Below are 21,546 nucleotides of genomic sequence, written 5' to 3' on the forward strand. Positions count from 1 at the left end.
CTGTGGCAGGTAATAATGCCATAAGCAGCAAGCAAGACAAAAAAAAAAAGTTTTCTCTGTTTGAGGTGGAAAGGCGTTGGTTGGGTGACTAACCAGTTAGTGACGGTCGGCAAAGGAACCCATGCTAGACAAAAACGGTTAAGGACTAAAATGGTAAAAAGCTAAACACGGTTGGCCCTATATAAGGAGCCCTACTATGCATGGCTAGAGGGAGAAAAAAGAGGAACGGGGAAAAAACCTCTGTAAGATAGTCGCTAGAATCACAAAGAACAGGGGAACGAGAGAAAATGAAAAAAAGAAAAGAAAAAAGAAAAAGAGGAGAGTAAAAACAAGAAAGAAAAACAAAAGAAAAACATAAAAGAAAAGAAGTAAGAGAAAGGCAGAGGGAATAGAGTGGCTGGCATGCACCGAATGGGTTAATCCCCTTCTCCCCTTTCAACCCATGTTCTCTAATAACGAAAAGAAGAAACTGCATTCAACCCAAGTCACTTAGGCCTGTTCCTTCAAAGCAGCTAATTTCTTCCTCAAAGAGATTAGTTGCGTTGAAGGAGTGGTTTCCCTTCCTGACACAAACTTCGTAGAACGGCTTAATGTGGCCGGCGGACATTTGTTTTCTTTAACATGCTCCTTATTCTCCATCTAATACTCATTATTTTGTTAATATCGTGTAAGACGGGCACCCATCATTAAGGCCCACTAACTACTTTGCCTAAATTCTTATTATTATCTTTATTATATCTGTCTGCTGTAGTTAACGTGATAGTTCTGCCTGCCATAAGCGTACGATCAAGACCTGACCAACAAGGACATTGTTTGTACACAAGCCGGACCAGGAAGGTTTGCTCTTGGACTAGTCCCAACTCCTCGATCCAGAAAACTTTGGGTCTAATGTAGTGGCAAGCGGCCTAGCCCAACACTTGCAAAAAAAAGGGCCACACATTTAAATTGGCAACTCCATTGGGGAGTTAGGAAACAAACGGATACAGAGATCCTCGCAAACAAATGCCACCAAGATCCAGAACAATGCGTAATATGAGCGCCATCCCCTCGCAGGCTGAGTCGAGGCCAGCAACGCCTCATCAGCCCAATTAGGCAGAAAACATCAACGAACCGGAGGCTGAGCCCCAACCACGGGAAAGGAATCCCACTAACGGGATCAATGCTTTTGTTGAGGTGCTACAAGCACTACAACACTCACAGCAGCAGATGATGGAGGAAATACGCCAGTTAAAGACAGAAAAACTAAGGAAAATGGAAGCCAGCATGACCCTGAGCATGCGGCTGACAAAGAAGAGACGCTAGTCGGAGGCATCCTGCAGGCAGAAGGACAACGCTATATCACCATGGCTGAGGTGGCAACTCTCTTAGAGCAGAAGAGGGCCAGAGCACCTAAAGAAAGGTTCTATGCACACAGACCTCCCTATCTGTTGAGGGTGCTTAGTAAGCCTTATCCGGAAAGATACGAACCATGCGCCTTTGCACATTAAGACGGCAGAAAGGGTAGTGTTGTTGAGCATGTGAGCAAATTTATCGATACTCTGGGCCCGTATGCGGCAGACAAGGACTTGTGCCTGTGGGAGTTTTCCAAATCACTGTGCGACCGTGCCTACACTTGGTACATAGGTCTGAAACCATAATCCATCCCAACCTGGGATGATATGGTGGATGTATTTTGTACTAAGTACTTCCATGGAGAGGAAACAGTAACGTTTGCCACCTTCCAAGCTACTAAACAAAGAAACAGAGAAGATTTGATGGAGCACATCAAGAGATTCAAGGACATAACGCTAGATTGCTATGACCATTGCGAGGAGAAGACATTGGTGGAGTGTATGACAAATATGATCAGAAAATACAGAGTTGTTCTGGAGAACTTGGAAATTTCCCAGTTTGCACAGCTATTACAGAAAGCCAGGAAGATCACCTAATTGGTGAAGCCAAGTTCTGACAAAAGGAACGCTCCATAGGCCATGGCAGCATCCACCAATGAAAGGAAGAGGAAGACAGATGGGAGGGAATATGATACCCCTTCGCCAATACCATGTACTCTTTAGGAATTGGACGTTCTTTTAGACAAGTGGATAGCAGATGGAGTTTTTAAACCCAACCAAGTTGCCAGGGAACCCACAGAGGAAGAACGGAGGGACCCACGCTTCTACCGCTTGCACAATTATGTGCAACATCCTATGGTAGAATGTTGGGCGCTCCGCAGGCTGGTGCATCACAGGATTAAAGAAGGGACCCTAGAGTTGACGCAATAGGAAGTTCAGAGGAACCCACTCCCGAACCACAAAGGGAAAGGCTTGGCAGTGGTGGTAATCTGCGTGGACATAGGGGAAGACGAGGAGGAAAACCGAACTCTGCCTGCCACAGCTATCACCACTTTGCAGAGAAGCTCAAAGTTTAAGAATTTGTTTGACCAACTAGGTCTCACAGCAAAGGAGCGAAAAACGGCCACGGAGGCTCTAGTAAGCATTGTTTCTAAGGCAGGAATAGAATGCTTGTCAGCAGAAGTTGTAGAGGATAGGGCTCTCCTGCAGGAGTCAACTGAAATCACCTTCAGTGATGGAGATATGGAGGTGGGCTATCCTGATCACAAGAGACCCCTTTACTTGGTTGCGTCTATAAATTAGATCCCTATCAAGAGAGCCTTGGTAGATACTGGCGCTTCGGTAAACCTGGTACCATTAAGCACCTTGCAGGCGGCCGGAATCTCAGAAAGAAAAATCCAAGGGTGCCCGATGGAAGTAACAGGGTTCGGTGGGAGCGGAGAATACACTGCCAACCATATCTAATTGTGGCTAAAAGTAGGTCCTATAGCCTCCTTAGCCCGGTTCCACGTGGTGAAGACGGAGGTCTCATACCATGTGCTCCTAGGGAGGCCATGGCTACACAAGCACCGGCTGGTGCCATCTACCTACCACCAGTGCGTAAAAGGAAGGCTGAATGGCCGCATGATACGTATAGCAGCAAACCCATCACCATTTGAGCTGGCAGAGGCTCATCTAGTGGAAACAATGTTTAAGATCAATGGGCACCGTCTGGGGAAAGCTTAGTATCGAGGTCGAGGGGTACTTTTGTCCTCAGATGGGAGGACGTTCGAGACGATCCAGAACCCGACCTGAGGAAGTTACTCTCTCAGAAGAAGAAGAGAAAGGAAGCGCCTGCCGTAGAACCAGGCAATACCCCACAATGTGTCAGGGCCCAAGGACCCGACGGCAGGATTGTTTACAAACTCTGAAGGTGCACAGGGCCTACAAGTGAAACACAAGCGGGCCCCAAATGTGAAGAGCAGCACAAAAGCCTGATGTGTTACATAGCCCAAGAGGGCTCGGAAGAAGGAAATTGTGAAGAAAGAGACGAGGAAATTTCGATAGATAAGGATGTGCAGGTTACAGCAGAAGAACAAATGGAGGAAGTTGACCTGGGACCTGGCCCACACGAGCCAAGGCCCATCTTAATCAGTTCAAAATTGTCAGAAAAAGAAAAATTGGAGTTCATACTATTGTTAAAAGAATACAAAGACGTCTTTGCATGGGATTACAGTGAAATGCCAAGATTGGATCCTGGGTTAGTAGTGCACACATTGAACATAGACCCAGAGGCTAGGCCAGTAGCCCAGCCTGCCAGAATCTTCCATACTGAAATAGAGGAGCAAATAGTCAAGGAGGTACAGAAGCTGTTGGCCGCAGGATTCATCAAACCCATTTAGCATCCACGTTGGTTATCCAACATCATGCCAGTAAAGAAGAAGAATGGGCAGATAAGGTGTTGTGTAGATTTTAGAAACATTAATAAGGCCTGCCCAAAAGATGAGTTCCCGTTGCCAAACATGGACCTATTGATAGATTTTGCAGCGGGAAACGCTATGTTCTCTTTTATGGATGGTTTCAGTGGGTACAACCATATCAGAATGGCACCGCAGGATGCGGAGAAGACTGCCTTCAGAACACCTATAGGCAACTTTTACTATATAGTAATGTCATTTGGGTTAAAGAACGCAGGTGCAACTTATCAAAGGTCAATGACAGTCATATTTCATGACATGATGCATCGAGAGTTAGAGGACTATGTAGATGACGTAGTAGTAAAGTCAAAAAGGCGGGAGGAGCACATTCAAGTGTTGAGAAGGGTGTTTGAAAGATGTAGAACCTTCAAGCTTAGAATGAATCCCCTCAAGTGCGCATTTAGAGTATCTTCAAGGAAATTATTGGGTTTTCTAGTCCATAGCAGAGGAATAGATGTGAACCCAGGTAAGGCTACAGCCATAGCCACTATGAAACCTCCAGCCACAGTAAAGGAGTTGAAAAGTTTCTTGGGGAAGGTCTTATACATTCGAAGATTCATTCCCGGGCTAGCATCCATCACCTCTGCCTTATGGAAATTGCTAAAAAATGGGCAAAGCTTTGAATGGGGGGAGGTACAGCAGGAGGCCTTTAACAGGTTGCAGCAGATTATGATGAACCTTCCTACCGTGCAAGCTCCAGTCTGCAGGAAGCCACTATTGTTATATTTAGCCACCAACCAATACGCTTTAGGAGCACTGATTACTCAAGAGGATGGAGACAGGGTGGAATAGCCAGTATATTACATCAGTCGAGCCCTAAAAGACGCAAAAACCCGCTACCCAAGGGCAGAGAGGGCATGCTTGGCTATTGTGTATGCCTTACAGAGGTTACGACACTACTTCCTGGCCTATGAGGTGTGGCTGATGACTAAGTCTCATGCTATCAAAGCCTTATTGCGACAGCTAATTCTCTCCGGTAGGATATCCCAATGGTTGCTGCAATTATCGCAATACGATCTGAAAGCAGGGATGCCCAAAGCAGTGAAGAGCCAAGCTATAGCAGATCTGTTAGCACATTTCCCGGGAGAAGAAGAATTCCCGCTGGATGATGAAGTCCTAGGGGAAGTGGCTGCGGAAGAGGAAGCTGGGGAACGATGGTTAATGAAGTTTGACGGGTCTTCTACTACCCAATCAGGGGGAGTGGGAGTGGTTTTGTATCATGAAGGAAACGAAGCCGTAGCACTATCATTCAAACTGGAATTCCCTTGTTCAAATAACACGGCAAAATATGAAGCCTACCTAACCGGGTTAGCCACGACCCTTGAGATGGGGGTCAAACACTTGAAGGTGATAGGAGACTCGAACCTTATGGTCTGTCAGACTAAAGGGAGCTTCTCCTTGAAGGAACCCAGCTTAGCCCCTTATCGGGCGATGGCCCAGAAGATGGAGGAAAGGTTTTCAACCTTTGAAATAGAACATGCGTCGAGAGGTGAGAACCGGTTCGCGGACACGTTGGCCGCGTTAGGTTCGCAAATAATATTTGAAGGAAATAGTGCCAAGATAGAAGTCGGTAAGAGGAGAGAATCGATCATAGAAGTTTTGAAGGAAAATTTCCAGGAGGAACAGCGCAAGGAGGATTGGCGAAATCCCATAAGAGAAGTCTTGATCAAAGAAAGTGATCCTGCGGAGTTGAAAGCATTAAAAGACTATACCCTGGTACGAGGAGAACTGTATCGCAGGATGCCAGGGGGGATCCTATCAAGGTGCGTGGGGCAAAAGAAGGCCCAGAGAAAGTTGAAGGAGATGCACGACAAAACCTGCGGATCTTGCGAGGAGATCAGCCTTTACCGTAGACTTCAAAAGGAAGGCTTGGCGCAGCGCTCGTACAACATATGCTGTAAGATGGTGCTATGAACGGAAGTAGTGATCAAGTGATAAGAACCTGCCTGACTCTCGTCGCTCTGCAAGATGTCTAGTTGGACATACAGATGCCCCAGGAACATAGGTGCCAGCGGCAGACTCACCCCAGCAGCAATTTTGATGGTCAAACGAAAGTACAGAGGCTTCACAGCGTAATGTGGGTGAGAACCAAAAACATACTTACATAACCAGAATGCGACAAAGGCTGCACGGCTGGCGGCGGATGAAAGCTTCGAGCGAGAACTAATCCAGAATGACAATTTGGCGTTACCGCTCATCCGCTTCTTCAATTCGGCCTCTATGGCCTCTTCTTTAGAAGAAAACTCGAGGGTGGCAGGTTCAACGTCACCGAGAATGGGCAAAAGCAACTGGTTAGCCACATCTTCCAAAGTTACGGTAATCTCTCTGTAGGAGAGAAAGAAGGTGTGGATGGTGGTGCACCACCTGCGGACTAGGTGGCGGAGGTTAAATAGGTCCCTGAAGTTGGCCAAACAATAGGATTGAATGATGGCCTTCAATACGCCGGCCTGCTGAAGCAAAACCATGAAGTGAGTATCCAACAACTCTTGGTCTACCCACTCCTTCCAACCCAAGGCAGCACCAGACCCAAACTCGAAATGAATGGGTACAGGAAGTGAAACCCCTTGGTGGATAGAAAGATCAGGGATCGAAGAGGGCAAGGGAGCCCAAGAGACGTCGGGGCTGCGCCGGCAAAGAGCGAGTCATACGCGGCCCAGCGGCGACAGCACGTAGTCACCAGGAACCTTAGGGAAATGGCCGTGGACATCGTACCAGGGGTCTAGGAGGGGCGCGCACTCGCTATTGGGGTCGCGCCGTTCTGCTTCTTCATCGGAACGATCCAACTCAGAATAGGCGACTTCTTCGTGTATGGCAGGATCATCAGCAATCTCCTTCCCTTTACGGCGGGAAGAGGATTGGCCTTTTGCCGGAGTCATAGTGTATCGGTTGGTGGGAGAAGAAAGTTTGTGGTGATTGGGAAGGAAAACGCAGAAAAGAAAAGAGAAAAGAAAGAGCGTTCATACCCGAAATCTGAAAGGACACGGCTTTAAGTACTCGCGCCATGGGGAAGGGTACGAAGGGATGCGATGGGTCGGTCAGAAATAAGGGAAGAAGTTAATGAAGCAGGAGGCTATGCTTCAGAATAACTGCTAAACTGGGAAATTCGAAGAGACAACATTGTTCACAGCAGGAAAAAAAGAAGAAGTAACGAGCATTTTTCGAAAAAGCCCGCGAAGGAAGAGAAGAAGAGGAAAACCAAAGGGATAGAAAAGTCTTTATTCACATATGAACTGCAGAAGCATTTCATATGTTCAGGGGGCTAAATGTAGATGCTCTTTTTTTTTTATGAGCCCAATAGGGAAGCAGGCCCAAAGTCATGGGCAAAAGAAAGTGGTATGGAGTGCCATTAAGCTAAGTGGCAGGAATAACGAATAATGGGCCTAAAGAGGCTTGGAAGAAAGTAACAACAAACCCATGGGCTATATGGATGTGGAAAAGTGAGAATGGGCCACAGCTATTGCAGCAGACCCAAAGTAGTGCAAGTAAAGAAAGTAAGGGGCTGTGAAAAACCCATGAGCCCCAAAAGAAAGGTGAGAAGTACTTGGGCCGAGGAAGTCCAAGAAGTTAGTAAAAACCCATGGGAAACATAGAATTGAAAAAGGGCCAAAGACGCCCAAAAGAATAAGTGGGCCAAGGATGCCCAAACGAAAGTAGGTAGGACAAGGGAGCTCGCAAGTAGCAAAAGGCCTAGTAAGATCATTGGGTCTTCAGAGGAAGAATAAACAAAAAAGGTCTAAATTGGCCCAGCAGACTTGGGTCAAGTAGACCCTACAGTAGGCACAACAGAATTGTGTAGTAGGAAGCAAGTAACAGGAGCTGGGAATAAAGATATGGAATGGCCCACAACTGGGAAAGGCCTAGCCCTTAGAAGATGTAGGCCATAAATGGGGAGTTAGGCGAAACAGCCCATGCCAAAAGAAGCAAAAAATGAGCAGCAGACTGGGCAGTTTGACGTTCAGACCGCAGCAGACAGATGAGCAGCTGGCGGAGTTTTTTGAACAAGCATGAAGGCAAAGTACGCGCAAGGCTCAGGCTCCACCAGCCTGTACCCAGCCAATACAGGAAATGGTGAGGTCATGGGTCAGAGGGAAAAGGGATATGGTCTGGCGGTGGGGAGGGGGAAGAACCCATTTTTATGTTTCCTACTCAAGCCCTTTTGGAAGTACTGTCCTACTGGGATGACATACAACCCAAAAGAGGTAAAGTTGAGTGGGAACCACCAGGTGCATGCCGAGAGAGGTAGAGGGAAGGAGAGTATTCACACAGTGGCAGGTAAGAATGCCACAAGCAGTAAGCAAGACAAATAAAAAAAAAAAAAGTCTTCTCTGTTTGAGGCGGAGAGGCACTGGCTGGGTGGTTGACCAGTCAGTGACAGTTGGCAAAGGAACTCATGCCAGACAAAAACGGTTAAGGGCTAAAATGGTAAAAAGCTAAGCACGGTTGGCCCTATATAAAAGGCCTTACTGTGCTTGACTAGAGGGAGAAAAAAGAGGAACAGAGAAAAAAGAGGAACGGGGAAAAAACCTCTGTAAGATAGTTGCTTGAATCACAAAGAACAGGATAAAAAAAATAAAAAAAATAAAAAGAAAAAAGAAAAAAAAGAACAAGAGAGAGAGTAAAAACAAGAAAGAAAAACAAAAGAAAAACGGAAAAGAAAAGAAGCAAAAGAGAGGCAAAGGGAATAGAGTGGCTGGCATGCACCGAATGGCTTAATCCCCCTCTCCCCTTCCAACCCATGTTCTCTAATAATGGAAAGAAGAAACTGCATTCAACCCAAGTCACTTAGGCCCGTTCTTTCAAAGCAGCTAATTTCCTCCTCAGAGAGATTAGTCACGTTGAAGGAGTGGTTTCCGTTCCTAACATAAACTCCATAGAACGGTTTAATGTGGCCGGCGGACATTTGTTTTCTTTAACATGCTCCTTATTCTACATCTAATACTCATTATTTTGTTAATATCGTGTAAGACGGGCACCCATCATTAAGGCCCACTAACTACTTTGCCTAAATTCTTATTATTATCTTTATTATATCTGTCTGTTGTAGTTAATGTGATAGTTCTGCTTGCCGTAAGCGTATGATCAAGACCTGACCAATAAGGGCATTATTTGTGCACAAGCCGGACCAGGAAGGTTTGCTCTTGGACCAGTCCCAACTCCTCGATCCTGAAAACTTTGGGCAGGCGGCCTAGTGTAATGGCAAGCGGCCCAGCCCAACACTTACATAAAAACAAGAAGGCCCACACAGGATTTATGTACACTTTTTCTCTTCCAAAACATCATTTAAATTAAAGAGTTTCCTTAACTAGACTCTAGACCAGTCACGAACCTGTTCTAGTAATATCATCATTAGGAAAGGGGGCTCAATTCGTAAGTTATTGTGAAAAAAGTTACAAAATTTTTTGTATTTAACCTTGCACGATCAATTAATACATGCTTAAATTCTTTTAGAAATTAATGTGGATATGTTTTGGGTTTTCCCTACTGGTGAAGTTATAGATAAAGAGATTGTCGAGTCGGGTAATGGGCTCAAAGGAAGTATAAAAGTCATGCGTAATAAGCTTTTGTGTTGACGGATTAGTCTCATTCAAATATTTTCGTTGTATGGAAGTATACAATCGAACCCATTCATATATATATATATATATATATATATTAGTTACAACAAGAGTGGGGAGTAAAGATTTGATCGGGGTTCTCCCCTGGGGTGACTGGAAAATGTCACTAACTCATGAAAATCTTAAGTGATATGCTACCTTCCTTCAATTGGTATCTTAACTAGAATGATCACTTTCATGAGTCCCAAAATTTGTAATCTTACAAAGTGATGAGACATGACAAGAGAATGTATCAACCACGTAGGTAAACCAAGAGGGGCGTGAGAAAGTCCCAAACTACGGAGACGACAGATACATTCATAATTAACAAAAGCTAGGTTTCGTTACGGTTACTTCTGGTGAGAGGTTACTGAACCTTAAAATACTGGGCATTGCCCAGTACCATTAAGATGGGACGTAACAGCCGAGCTCAGCCCAAACTCAATTTGGGCTCAAACAATCAAAGTATCATTTGGTTCTACTCTGATATGGAAATAAGAAAAGAATTTAAGGATTTCTGCACACTTTTTATGCGATGGTCACTTCACAAGTATAAATACTTGTAGAGTATAGAGGAAATGACTGAAATTTAAGTCTCTGTAAGAAAGTTCCACACACATATATACTTTGATTACGCTACAGTAGAATTTCTATTTTGTATAAAAATAAAAATAAAAATAAAAGAAAATAATTCAAGTCTAAGCCATCATTGCTAAATTTTTTAATCTATCATTTTTTCCGGTCAAAACCTCCATTTGAAGCACCTCTTCTTGTCACTCCAAATGCATCATTTTTGTCTCTTTTGAGTAAGGCGGCAAGACCCACTAATCATTGCAATACGAACTAAAAGATAAAGCAGTCTTAGTGAATTTAATTATGTCGCTAGGCAAAATTGACCGAGGGGTAAGAAATATTAATGCAAATGAAACTTTCATCTTTATTAGGTGAAAGATCTTAGTTCATTATAGATAAGAGCAGTCGGCTCGCTCTATCCCTCTGCATATGGCGCTCATATTTTGCCTTCTCTTCCACTCTCACTTGATATTTACATTGCGAATTATGAGGGTAACCTACTTTTAATAAGAAATAAATAAGCTAAGGTTTGATTGGAACTGTTATTTGAGAATAGTTTTCTTACAAAACATAAAAGACTAGGGTTGTGCGAAAAACCGAAAAAACCAAATGGACCATCTGAAACCACCCAAACCGAATTTAATTTTTCAGTTTTTTTCTGGTTTGGTTTGATTTCGGTTTAAATTTTAAATAAACCGAAATTTATCGATTCGGTACTGGTTGTATACTGAACCAAACCGAAACTGACTGATATATATTAATATAGGTAAAATATGTTCCATAAATGTAAGTTGCCTCGGTGGTTAACACGCATGCCGTGCAGATTTTCAAGTTCCCGTCCAAGGTTCTAACCTCCAAAACGGCTTCTTTTTTTCTTTTTCTTTTTTCATTTCTCAAATTACTATTATCAAAACTACGTTGTTTTGATTCTATTTAAAACTCAACATAAAAAACCCTACATATCTCTTTCTTATTCAGCCGCCCTCCCTATTCCCCATTTTCCCTCAACCCTTTTCATTTTCTTTCTCTCATCCTCTCTTCTCAGCTGCCCCATCCCCTCTCTCCCTCTTCACACTCATCCCTTACCTATTTCTTTAGCCACCATCTACATCTTTTAGATGAGAAGCAATTGGAGATCAGAAGCCACCCTTTTTGCTTGGCTACCACTCTTTTTGCTTGGATTTAGTTTGCTGGGTTTGTATTTCTAATTTGTTTTCTTTGGATCAATTTTTTTTTTCTTTGTTTGCTTTCTTAGAAAATAGATGTGATAAGGAAATTGAAAAACCCACCGAAACCTAACAAAACCGAAATCCAACCGAAACCGATTGATTTCCAATTACTTTGGTCAGTTTTGGTGGAGAAGTTCACAAACTAAAAATTTTAGTTTTGGTTGGCCAACAAGTAGAAAACCAGCCGAACCGAACCGATTACACCCCCATAAAAGACCCAAAAGTTTTTTGTTTGGACATTTTTTTTTTCTTCCCATTTTGTCAAAATTGTAACTCGAAGTACCTCCAACTTTTAAGTTTATTCAATTTGATCATCCCGTTTGACGAGTTGCGATAAATAGTCATCCATATAATGATCGTCCAAGCAAGTGACTTCATTGTATATAGACGAACGTAAGTGCATTAATCTCAGGCATAAACTCAGCATGTAATGGCAAATGAAGAACAGATGAAGAGTCGTTACTGTTGTCCTCTTCCATTTGTTTAATGGCCGTTATGAACCTTAAATAGCTAGGATTAAATGGTCATACTGAGCCATTGAATCCTTTAGCTCAGGTGCAATGTAAGGTAAAGCCAACGGGATGAACATTTATTCACAAAAGTGTCATATAAAGCCAGAAAAGACAAGTAAGTAGATCATGTCTGCAATACATACTAAAGTTAGTCTACAGATTGTTGATTTCTAAAGATTTTAAGATAACTTAAGTATCGGAGGGTCCTTGGCAGGCCCCAAACTTGTATCATCGTTTACTTAGTGTCTTCTCTTAAATAGGAACACACATCGTCCAGTGGCATTGACAAGGAACATACTGACGAGGCGAAATCCTGCTTCATCACCATTAATATCCACTAATTAGGTGATCTTTGCTGCTGTTAATTTCTTTTTTAGATAAATATTTTAACTTATGATGTTTACTTTATAATGATTGTCTTTTATCATCAAGCCCAAACAACATTTGACTTTTGGTGTAGGTAGAGCTTGAACCTAGATTTTTTATGCGATGATACAAAACTTTACTAGTTAAGTTATCTAAAACTTATTAGCCTATTTACAGTTAAGTGCCCAAAATGAAGTAATTTTATTTTGGTGTTTAAAAAAAAACATTTTTATTACAATTATATTTATTACATTAAAAATTTAAATTACAAAAAAAGAAATACAGTCATGCTCTCTCTCTCTCTCTCTCTCTCTCTCTCTCTCTCTCTATATATATATATATATATATATATATATTTAATTCATATTGCAATAATAATCTCCCCCCGCCATTTGGATACAGAATTTCGTATATGAAGGTTGTAATATGAATTAAATATTTGGGTCTAGTTACATTTTGATAAATGATTTTCGCAATTTAAATTTATTTTATGTTTCATTTTGGTAAATGATAAATTAGAAATATATTGAGAAACTATTAATCTTTGTATTTTATTTTGTTTTATTTTATTTATATGTAAACTTAGAATTAATGCATATTCTATTTTGAATAAAGTTTAGTTATAAAATTGGTTATAGTATTAGGTTACAACCTTACTCAATATTTTTTTATTGAAGATAAATTTTGACAAATCTAGGATTGGATTACACTACAACAAAAGTGGGCTATGGTGACGAAATCTGGTGAGGATAAACAATTACGTCACTGGATGTTAGCATTAGGTGAGGAAAATAAGATTTCGTCACCAAATAATTTAAATGGGTGACAAAATCAATATTTCATCACTAAAGATGTTCAAATTGGTGACGAAATATTTATTTGCATCACCAAAGACCTAACTTGGGTGACGAAATTCCAAATTTGTCACCAAATATAATAGCGCACTCTCAATTTTTTGCGCGGTGCCCATGCCCAATTTTCATCGCCTTCAAAATTATTTTTTTTATTCAGCTTTTGGCCTTTCAGCTTCCCACCTTCTCAACAAAAAAAAACTCTCAACCTCACGCCTAAACAAAACCCAATACCCACCTTTTAGCCTTTCAAGTTTCAGCTTCCCACCTTCTTAAAAAAAAAAAAAAAAAAATTCTCAACCTCACGCCTAAACAAAACCCAAATACACACAAACCTCACGCCTCTTAGCCTCCCTCATCAATCGGTAAGCTCTCTCTCTCTCTTTCTCTCTCATAGATCCTCTCTCTCTTTCTCTCTCACCAATCCTCTCTCTATTTGTACGAATTGTTTTTCTCTTTGCGAAATTTTCAGTAAAGAGGAGAGTTCATTCGTCGATTTCACCGACGCAAGGAAACCCATTTCAGGTATGCTTCGATTTTCCCCCAAAGTTTATTCATCCCAATCGAAACCCATCTGAAATTTTGTCCATTGAGGATGGCTGGGTATGATGCCCAATTGTATGTGTGTCAAATTTTGGCGTTGGTGGTGGCTTTGATCGAAACCCATGTGAATGTTTTTTTTTCCTTTCATTTTTCTGAGTAGCCAAACAGTGGAGTGCTGGAGAAATGGTATTAGTTAAAAAAAATTTAGTCTCTGTTTGGTTGCTTAGAAACTGGGCAAATTCGAAAGGAAATGAAAGTTTTGATCTTTTTATGCTATATATGCTTTGTTCTGCTGTATATTAGTTTAAAAAGCTGAGGAATCTGTCAAATTTTAGTTTCTTCAAAATTAAATTTTGACTGTGGTGAAATGTGCAACGTTTTTTAGGTGAAATTTTAGGGACAATCATACTGGACATGCATGATTTTTATGTTGTTGGATAATTTAGTAGTGGCTAATTTTTAGTCTCTGTTTGGTTGCTTAGGAAGCTGAGGGAATTCGAAAGGAAACTTAAATTTTGATATTTTTATGTTATGTGCTTTGTTCTGCTATGTATCAGTTTAAAAAGCTGAGGAAGCTGAGGATTTTTGTACGTCCCAACAACACACACACACACTCATGAATACTGTATAATGAAATTACTTATTTTGTGAATGAAAGAGTCTTAACACATTCATTCACTGTGATGATTATGAAAGGGAGCAATCTGCTCCAGTATTCAAGTCCCACACTGATAAGCATGGAATTAAATTTTGTAGAACCTTAATTAATTTATCTTTCAAGTGTGGGCAATCCATGTGACTCAAAAATAAGCATATGAAGCCGCAACACTTGCCTTCCACTTCAGTCTAGTCCCATTTATATGTAAATCCAAAAAGTTTGAAGATTTCGAAGATTCATATGGTTGTAAGCATTAATTTAATGCAATATGTAACAAATGTCTTACACGTGGTTTTGTTGAATGAAAGCACAGGTCTCAGGGGAAAAAGTAAAAAAAAGAAAACTCTTAAATAAGTACATGGGATTGTGTCAATAGCTTTCACCTTGTAGGGACATTGGCTAGATAGGATAGTTCCAGGTTGTGCTTAATAATGGATTTTAATATTTTATTGGTTAGATTTATAGTGGGTACAGAAAATGTTAGATACACACAAAATTTGACAGTTATTTTTTTAGAAATATTGAGATTGATCCAATATTTCTTTTATACTTTTTTGATTGGAAAATGGTTTGGAATTGGTAAAATGCCTAACTTATCATATATTTTGTCCTACTTATATAACATTATATTTATATTTATTACATCTAAAAGCTTAAGATAAACATAAAGATAAAGATGAAACACTCAGTGAAGGTACCCTTGTACTTTGGATTGTAAAATATTTTTTTTGAAACTGTTAAATTTTACAATTGGATTGTAAATTTTTTTTTTTTCAAATTTCAACTGTTGGTTTGCTCTATTGGTTCTTTTGGTTTGATCTATTGGTTTTTTTTAACAGTTGAGTTTGTTTGAATGAAAAGGTTCAAAAGAGAGAAAGTGGCTGTTAGAAACTTTTGCTAATAAGGGTACTTTGGTTTTGTGCTTAATGGGAAAAATGAAAAGATATATAGGTGCAAGTGCAACTGGGTTCATTCTCAAAAAGAAAGGCAAATAGATTATAGAGTCATAGAGTCCCACAAGCCCTACACTTTTGGGACTGCCTTCCATTGTAGTAACTTTAAGTATTTAACACAAAATAAAATAATGACTACTTGCAATTCAAACAGGTGTGATGATTGGGGGCTTGTCCACGTGTAGGGGTAGTGGTAGTCATGCTCATAATTGAGTAGTTACACATAGTTCACATAACCTAAATTTAAAATTTTCAATTAATTTAATTTATGGTTAATCACCTATAATATATATATATATATATATATATATATATATATATGTATGTATATATACACATACACACACACACGCATGTAGCCTTATTACTTGATATGTGCATGCACATCTTATTACAATCTATGATTCATTTTTCTTAAAATTATTTGTAGTGTACTAGTGCACTAAAGCAAAAAGAGAACGGCAAGTGACTTTAGTATATAGTAAGTACTCTATATTGAATATTTGCAAAATACTCAAATAGCTAGCATCATACAATTTTTGAGGAGCAAGAGTTTCAATGACATTTGTGGCAGTGGGGGGAGCTCATCTACTAACTAGAACACACCTTGGTTAGCATTTTATTTTCCTACCTAATAAGCAATGTTTATTAACCTCTCATTGTCTTGGATATTTGTGGAATTTTGAGGTCTTACAAACATTTTTTGGTTGCAAATGGTTTAGGTCCTCTTGGATATTCTCTAGATTTTCTTTATTTGACTGTTGAGGTACTATATTTCTTTGTCTCTATCTCTATTTGATTCTAGTTGTTTGGGTCATGTTTGTGCAGTACAGTTAGTACTTTTTCATTCGGTTATGTGATTTAGATAGCATAACTAGTTACATTATGTAATTGGGTTTTCTGTGGACATTTTTGGCATTGTCTTACTAATAGTTATGACTCTTTTTTTTTTTTTTTTTTTTGTACATCTTATCAGGGATATAAGTTTGCAATCTAAATGGACTGGACTATAAGTCTTTTGTTGTTATTGGTAATTTCTCTAATCTTTTGTTGTTTTGGAGCAATTTAAATGAATAATGAACTTTGAAGCCATTAAAGGCATATTTGAATTCTTCTCTATAAATAGATCACTTAGTAGAGTTTCAGTATAAGCTTAGTGTTTGCCACACTGGTGATATTGAAACTTTTAACATGTTGGGCAACATATTCCTTGTATCAAACTTTATTTTTAAGTTGGATCCATGATAGTAATATCAATGTATCAAATTTAGATGAATTTTAGGCAATCTTGTGATTATTTGTACAAGTAGTTGCTTCTTTCAATAGATACAGTATTGATGTATTTTTCTTTATACTTGTGCAGATTTGAGATTGGTGGAAAAGAGTGTTTTTGTGGTGCAACTTGAACTCATATCACTTTTTGTAAAGTATAAGAAGACATCATTTATACATAAATGGTTGTAATTATTTTGTGAACAACTCGGTTCAATGGTTTTAAAAGTATAATGGTTCTTTATTTCCTTTGTAGATTGTATGGATGATTTTTTTTATGGATGTGGTTGGAAATGAATGGATGATTTGTTTATGAATGTGGTTGGAATTATATGGATGATTTGTTTATGGAAGTGGTTGGAAATGAACAGGTTAATGTAATGAAAAGTAACCATTGGTGACGAAATATTTCGTCACCTTATATGGTCAAATAAAAAAAAATTACAAATGAAAAATCATTGGTTTGGTGACGCAAAATATTAGGTGATGAAAAAGTTTCGTCACCTATTATTTTTATTGGTGACAAAAATATTTCGTCACCTATCATATTTTTATTGGTGACGAAAAATTTTCGTCACCAGGACATTCTGTGACGGGGCTTAGGTGACGGATGAGGTTTCGTCACCATATGTCTTTGGTGACGAAATAAGGACATGTGGTGACGAAACGTTTCGTCACCATAGTCCACTTTTGTTGTAGTGTTACATCTAACTCTTGTATACTCCATGCTTACAAATTTTCAAGAAAATTAAAGATTAATAGCTATGTTATCAAAAAAAAAATTTAAATTGCAAGTTTTTGTAGTTTAAAATTATGCATAAAATATAAGCTTATAAATTATATAATAAATAATATCCAATTGATACAAAATTTGGCATGTGTATTAAGAACATAAAGAACATGTAATTCAATGATTAGATTTTCAATATATGTAGTAATGTTTATTTTATTGAGTAAGATTGTAACCTTAAACTATAACCAATTTTGTAGTTAAATTTTGTCATTCTATTTTAATGCAATAGGTAATTACAATACTTTACCATCATAAACTGTATTCCAAATTAAACTTTCAAAATGCATCGTTAACACCTTAAACTATAACTAGTGTCACGCTTTGCAACCCCCTGTCAATTATGCCATTATCTTGAATGGAAAATCGAAGTTTATGGTGAAAAGTGTAATTGGAAGTATAGTTTAAGGTGATAAAATGTCATTTCTCATTTGTTTTAAGAGATTGAGAAGATTGACGATTTGGTCTTTTCACTCGATGTCATGCTAATCCGTTCAAGTTAACAGTAAAATTGATGGTCGGCTACAAAGTGAAACACGAGTTATAGTTTAGGGTGGTAATTGTGCATTCTGAAAGTGTAGGCTGGAAAGTGTTATCAGGGGCATAATTTAGGATGGCAAAGTGTAAGTTTTTCCACTTATTTAGAATTAAATTTTCAATGTTAAATTAAAAGAAATTTTTGGTTCATACTTGAGTCTTGAAAATAAAAATTGTGATTCCGTTCCTATGTCCAGTAATAATTATTTGATTATGTTAGTTCCATTTATTTTGGACTAAAAATGTAAACTTTGTTGTCGTGTTCAATTACCATCATAAAAGCATAGATGGTTAATACTCGTAAGAGAGAGAGAAAACACTAAAATCATAAAATATTTTACAAGCTGCTAATGTGGTAGATGATTATTAGTAAGTAAAAAGTTAATGTTAGTGGTGGACCAGACGAGAACCAATAAAAATTTGTCAAATCAACAATTTATAAAAATTTTGTAAAATAGTTTGTGAATGTAGTACTAGAGGCATGCAGATTACTTGCCAACTAATTTAGTGAAGTGACTCATCAAATATGAAGGAACACTTATAAAGATAAATAATTGCACTATATTATTATTATTTTATAGGTAGAGAATAGGGGAGGGAGATAATTGGGATTCAAATCATAGACATGAGACATATCCAAGAATGCCATTATGTATTCTATGAATCCATCACTTGAAACCAAATTAGAGTAATTAATTGTATCTGTATTAGATATACACGCATGATTGACGTCACCAATAAAAGTGTGCCAATAAAAGTGTGTCCAGCCCTAGCGTCGGCATATTTTACATGTTGACCAAAAGACCACCATAAATAATTAAATAAGTTGGAGTTGAAGGGAAGAGTCTGTTTTCGGTTACAGGGTCGTTGATCTAGTGCATGCTGAAGCACACAATATACGTGGATCCACGCTTGGTATTACTTTTTTAATGGTAAGCAGAACGATCAAACGACCTCACAAAAAGATTGAAAGAACCAAAGAAGCATGCATCATATCGTGCTATTGAGGTCCACTTTTCCCACCCAAGCAGTTTGAGTGAAATAAGAAAATAATAAATTACTTCGTGAAGGTCCTACGTACATTTTTTTTTTTTTTTTGGGAGAAGAAGGTCCTACGGACATTAAATATTTACGAGCGAAGCATTTTTCCGATCATTAGTTAATGACTAATTAGTAATTACCACTTGGCAGTAGTACAAAGCGTACAGGTTAATCAAAAAGAGTCAAATTATATGTGAGTTCCGATTAGTTTAATTTGTAAAATTTCTAATAATTAAATAAAAGATTTAAAGTTTAATTCCCGCTACATTAGAAACCAATTGGTGTATTAATCTGATAATAAATAGTATAATCATCAACCATAGGTTGAAACTCTATGAAAAAAAAAAAAAAAAGTCAATTTATTAACTTAATCAATATTCTAAGAATTTCATTCATATTTTGAGACAATATTAACCTATTCTCTCAAATACATTGGTATAGTAGATACTAAATAAAAATTTTGTATCAAAGAATTCTGCCAATAATTGCTGGCCAGCAAAATTCTAGGAAATTACCTTTTTTGAAACAACGAAAAGCTGTCATCTATTTCAAAAGTCTATATTTGTAAGAAATCATTTGCTTTATTAGAGAACAATTCCTTTTTTTCTTTTTTATGAAAGAACAATTCCTTAAATCTTTATTGATGACTATGGATTAATTTCTGTCTCTATGTTAGGTCAAATATTTGATTAATTATTAATATTATAGATATTGCATGTGGCAATACTGTAACCACTACTTATTAAGGCTATTTTTTTTTTTTAGAGAGTTTTAACTTATGACGGCCACTCCTAATGATAGCTCTTTATCATCAGATCAAGACACTAATCAGTTTTTGGTGTAGGCGAGAATTGAACCCTAGATCTCTTATACAACCATCAGATATTTTACTAGTTGAGCTAACTGAAACCCACTTAAGACCAGTTAATTATATTATGTCATGTCACTGACATGTTAACATAAAATGAATAGAGATATATAACAAAAAGAAATAAGTGGGATACCTCAGAAAAAAAGGAAGTTGAGGTTACGTCGAAGAAACAGTGTTCAAGTGAGGAAGAAGAAGAACTGAACAAGAGTGTGAAAAAGTTCAAAGGCAGTAGTGGAGCAAGGACGTTCTTACAGCCCCGTAGATTAGTTAGCTATAAGGATAGCTTGGTTGGGGAAATACTAGGGGCTTATGCCAAGGCTTTTCAGTTCATCAGGACAAGAGAAGATGAAGAGGATTCAGACACTAAACTTGAGGAATTATCGGAAGGTATGGCTGATGTTAAGCTAAGTAGGGAGACTAAGGAAAGGATTAGAGCACCATGGTCCAAGGCATTGATAGTGAAAGTGTATGGTAGATCGGTTGGATTCAACTACCTCACATTCAAGATCAATACCTTATGGAAGCCATCGGCTAGAATGGATTGTGTGAATTTAGGGAAGGATTTTTTCTTGATCAAGTTCACGGATGATGATGATTATGACAAGGTGTTGAAGGGTGGTCCATGGTTTGCGGGGGAGCACTTTTTAGCAATAAAGCCATGGGAGCCTTACTTTAAAGCTTTTGAGGCCACATTCTTATTAGTAGCAATGTGGGTTAGACTAGTAGCGGCTCCAGAAATTTTTTCCAGGGTGTTCCTCAACAAGCATAAATTACACGATCTAATAAAAAGAAAATTTTCTATATTGGCAACAACAATCAAAAAACACGTAAATACATAAAATTTACAATTATCTTCTACGAGTTTTCATATTTTGAAATCGTTGCATGATTGTCTCATTATCAATGCTACAAGCTACATCTTTTTCAATACACACAATCAAGCAATCATTCAACCACTGATCTCACATTCGATTGCGCAGTTCATTCTTTATATATTTCATTGCTAAAAAACTTCTTTCTACTATTGTAGTAGCAACAGGAACGATCAAAGCTAACTTCACAAGCAAATAGACTAATGGATAAGTTTCATGCTTCCTTGTTTAGTTGTTTCATTAATTTGTTTGTCTTTTATAAACTATAATTTGTTATATTATAGTTTCATTAATTATAAAATTATTAATTGTTGTTTAGTCTAACATAATTCAATTTGTTTGTCTTTTATAATCTATTGGTTAATTAAATTGTTAATTATTACTCTACCCAATTACATTGCTTTACCCAATTACACTGCTTTACACTGCTTTAATTATTAAATTATTAATTATTAATTTAGCCTAACATAAAATTATTACACTACTTTACCCAATTACCTAGCCCCATGTGCTAGCCCATCCACCCCCCACCCCACTCAACAGACAAGTCTGCCTGATGCCCCCAATCACAAGAGCCAGCTGCCAATCAGAAAATTTCACAATCACAAATCACAATAACATTATACTAAAAACAATTAATATTTCACCAACTGACCAACACCAAGACCAATACCAACACACAGTCTCACACACACACCAACCAACGGATAAGATCATAAAAATCATGAGATAAAGCCAAAAAAAAAGTCAAAAAAAGGGCAAAATATTAATAAAGTTAAAAGCTCCACTTCTTCAGCCAATCAAATAAAGTTACTCTTTAAACAGAGAGAGAGAGAGAGACTCATTCGTTATTTCATTTCATTTTCATTTCACATTTCAGATAGAAAGAGAGATAGAGAGAGTCAGAGAGAAAAAAGAGAGAGAAATACCTGTGCGACAGCGACGATGTGCGACTCAGCGACGGCAATGATGTGCGAGGCTGCGAGCGATCTCCAATGAGTGACGATGTGCTCTGAACTGCGACTGGACGGTTCTCGGATCCGATGAGGGGCGACGATTGCAACTGGAGTCACTAGACCGATCTAACTTCTAAAGGG

At 38.4% G+C, this 21,546-nt stretch overlaps 1 protein-coding gene and 1 long non-coding RNA gene across 2 annotated transcripts; both read left to right on the top strand.

Annotated features, from left to right (window-relative positions):
• The first annotated feature begins 4,711 nt into the window (after positions 1 to 4,711).
• On the top strand, positions 4,712 to 5,701 carry LOC142635257 (uncharacterized). The gene has a single exon (XM_075809447.1). It carries the CDS (start codon positions 4,712 to 4,714, stop codon positions 5,699 to 5,701), a length of 990 nt encoding a protein of 329 aa, XP_075665562.1.
• A 7,475-nt stretch (positions 5,702 to 13,176) lies between these two features.
• On the top strand, positions 13,177 to 16,636 carry LOC142633516 (uncharacterized). Its single transcript, XR_012843928.1, has 3 exons — positions 13,177 to 13,437; positions 16,043 to 16,096; positions 16,430 to 16,636. It is a non-coding gene; the product is annotated as an uncharacterized LOC142633516 (long non-coding RNA).
• Positions 16,637 to 21,546: the final 4,910 nt, after the last annotated feature.

This window comes from Castanea sativa, chromosome 5 (genome assembly GCF_040712315.1).
Source record: "Castanea sativa cultivar Marrone di Chiusa Pesio chromosome 5, ASM4071231v1".
Classification (NCBI taxonomy): Eukaryota; Viridiplantae; Streptophyta; class Magnoliopsida; order Fagales; family Fagaceae; genus Castanea; species Castanea sativa.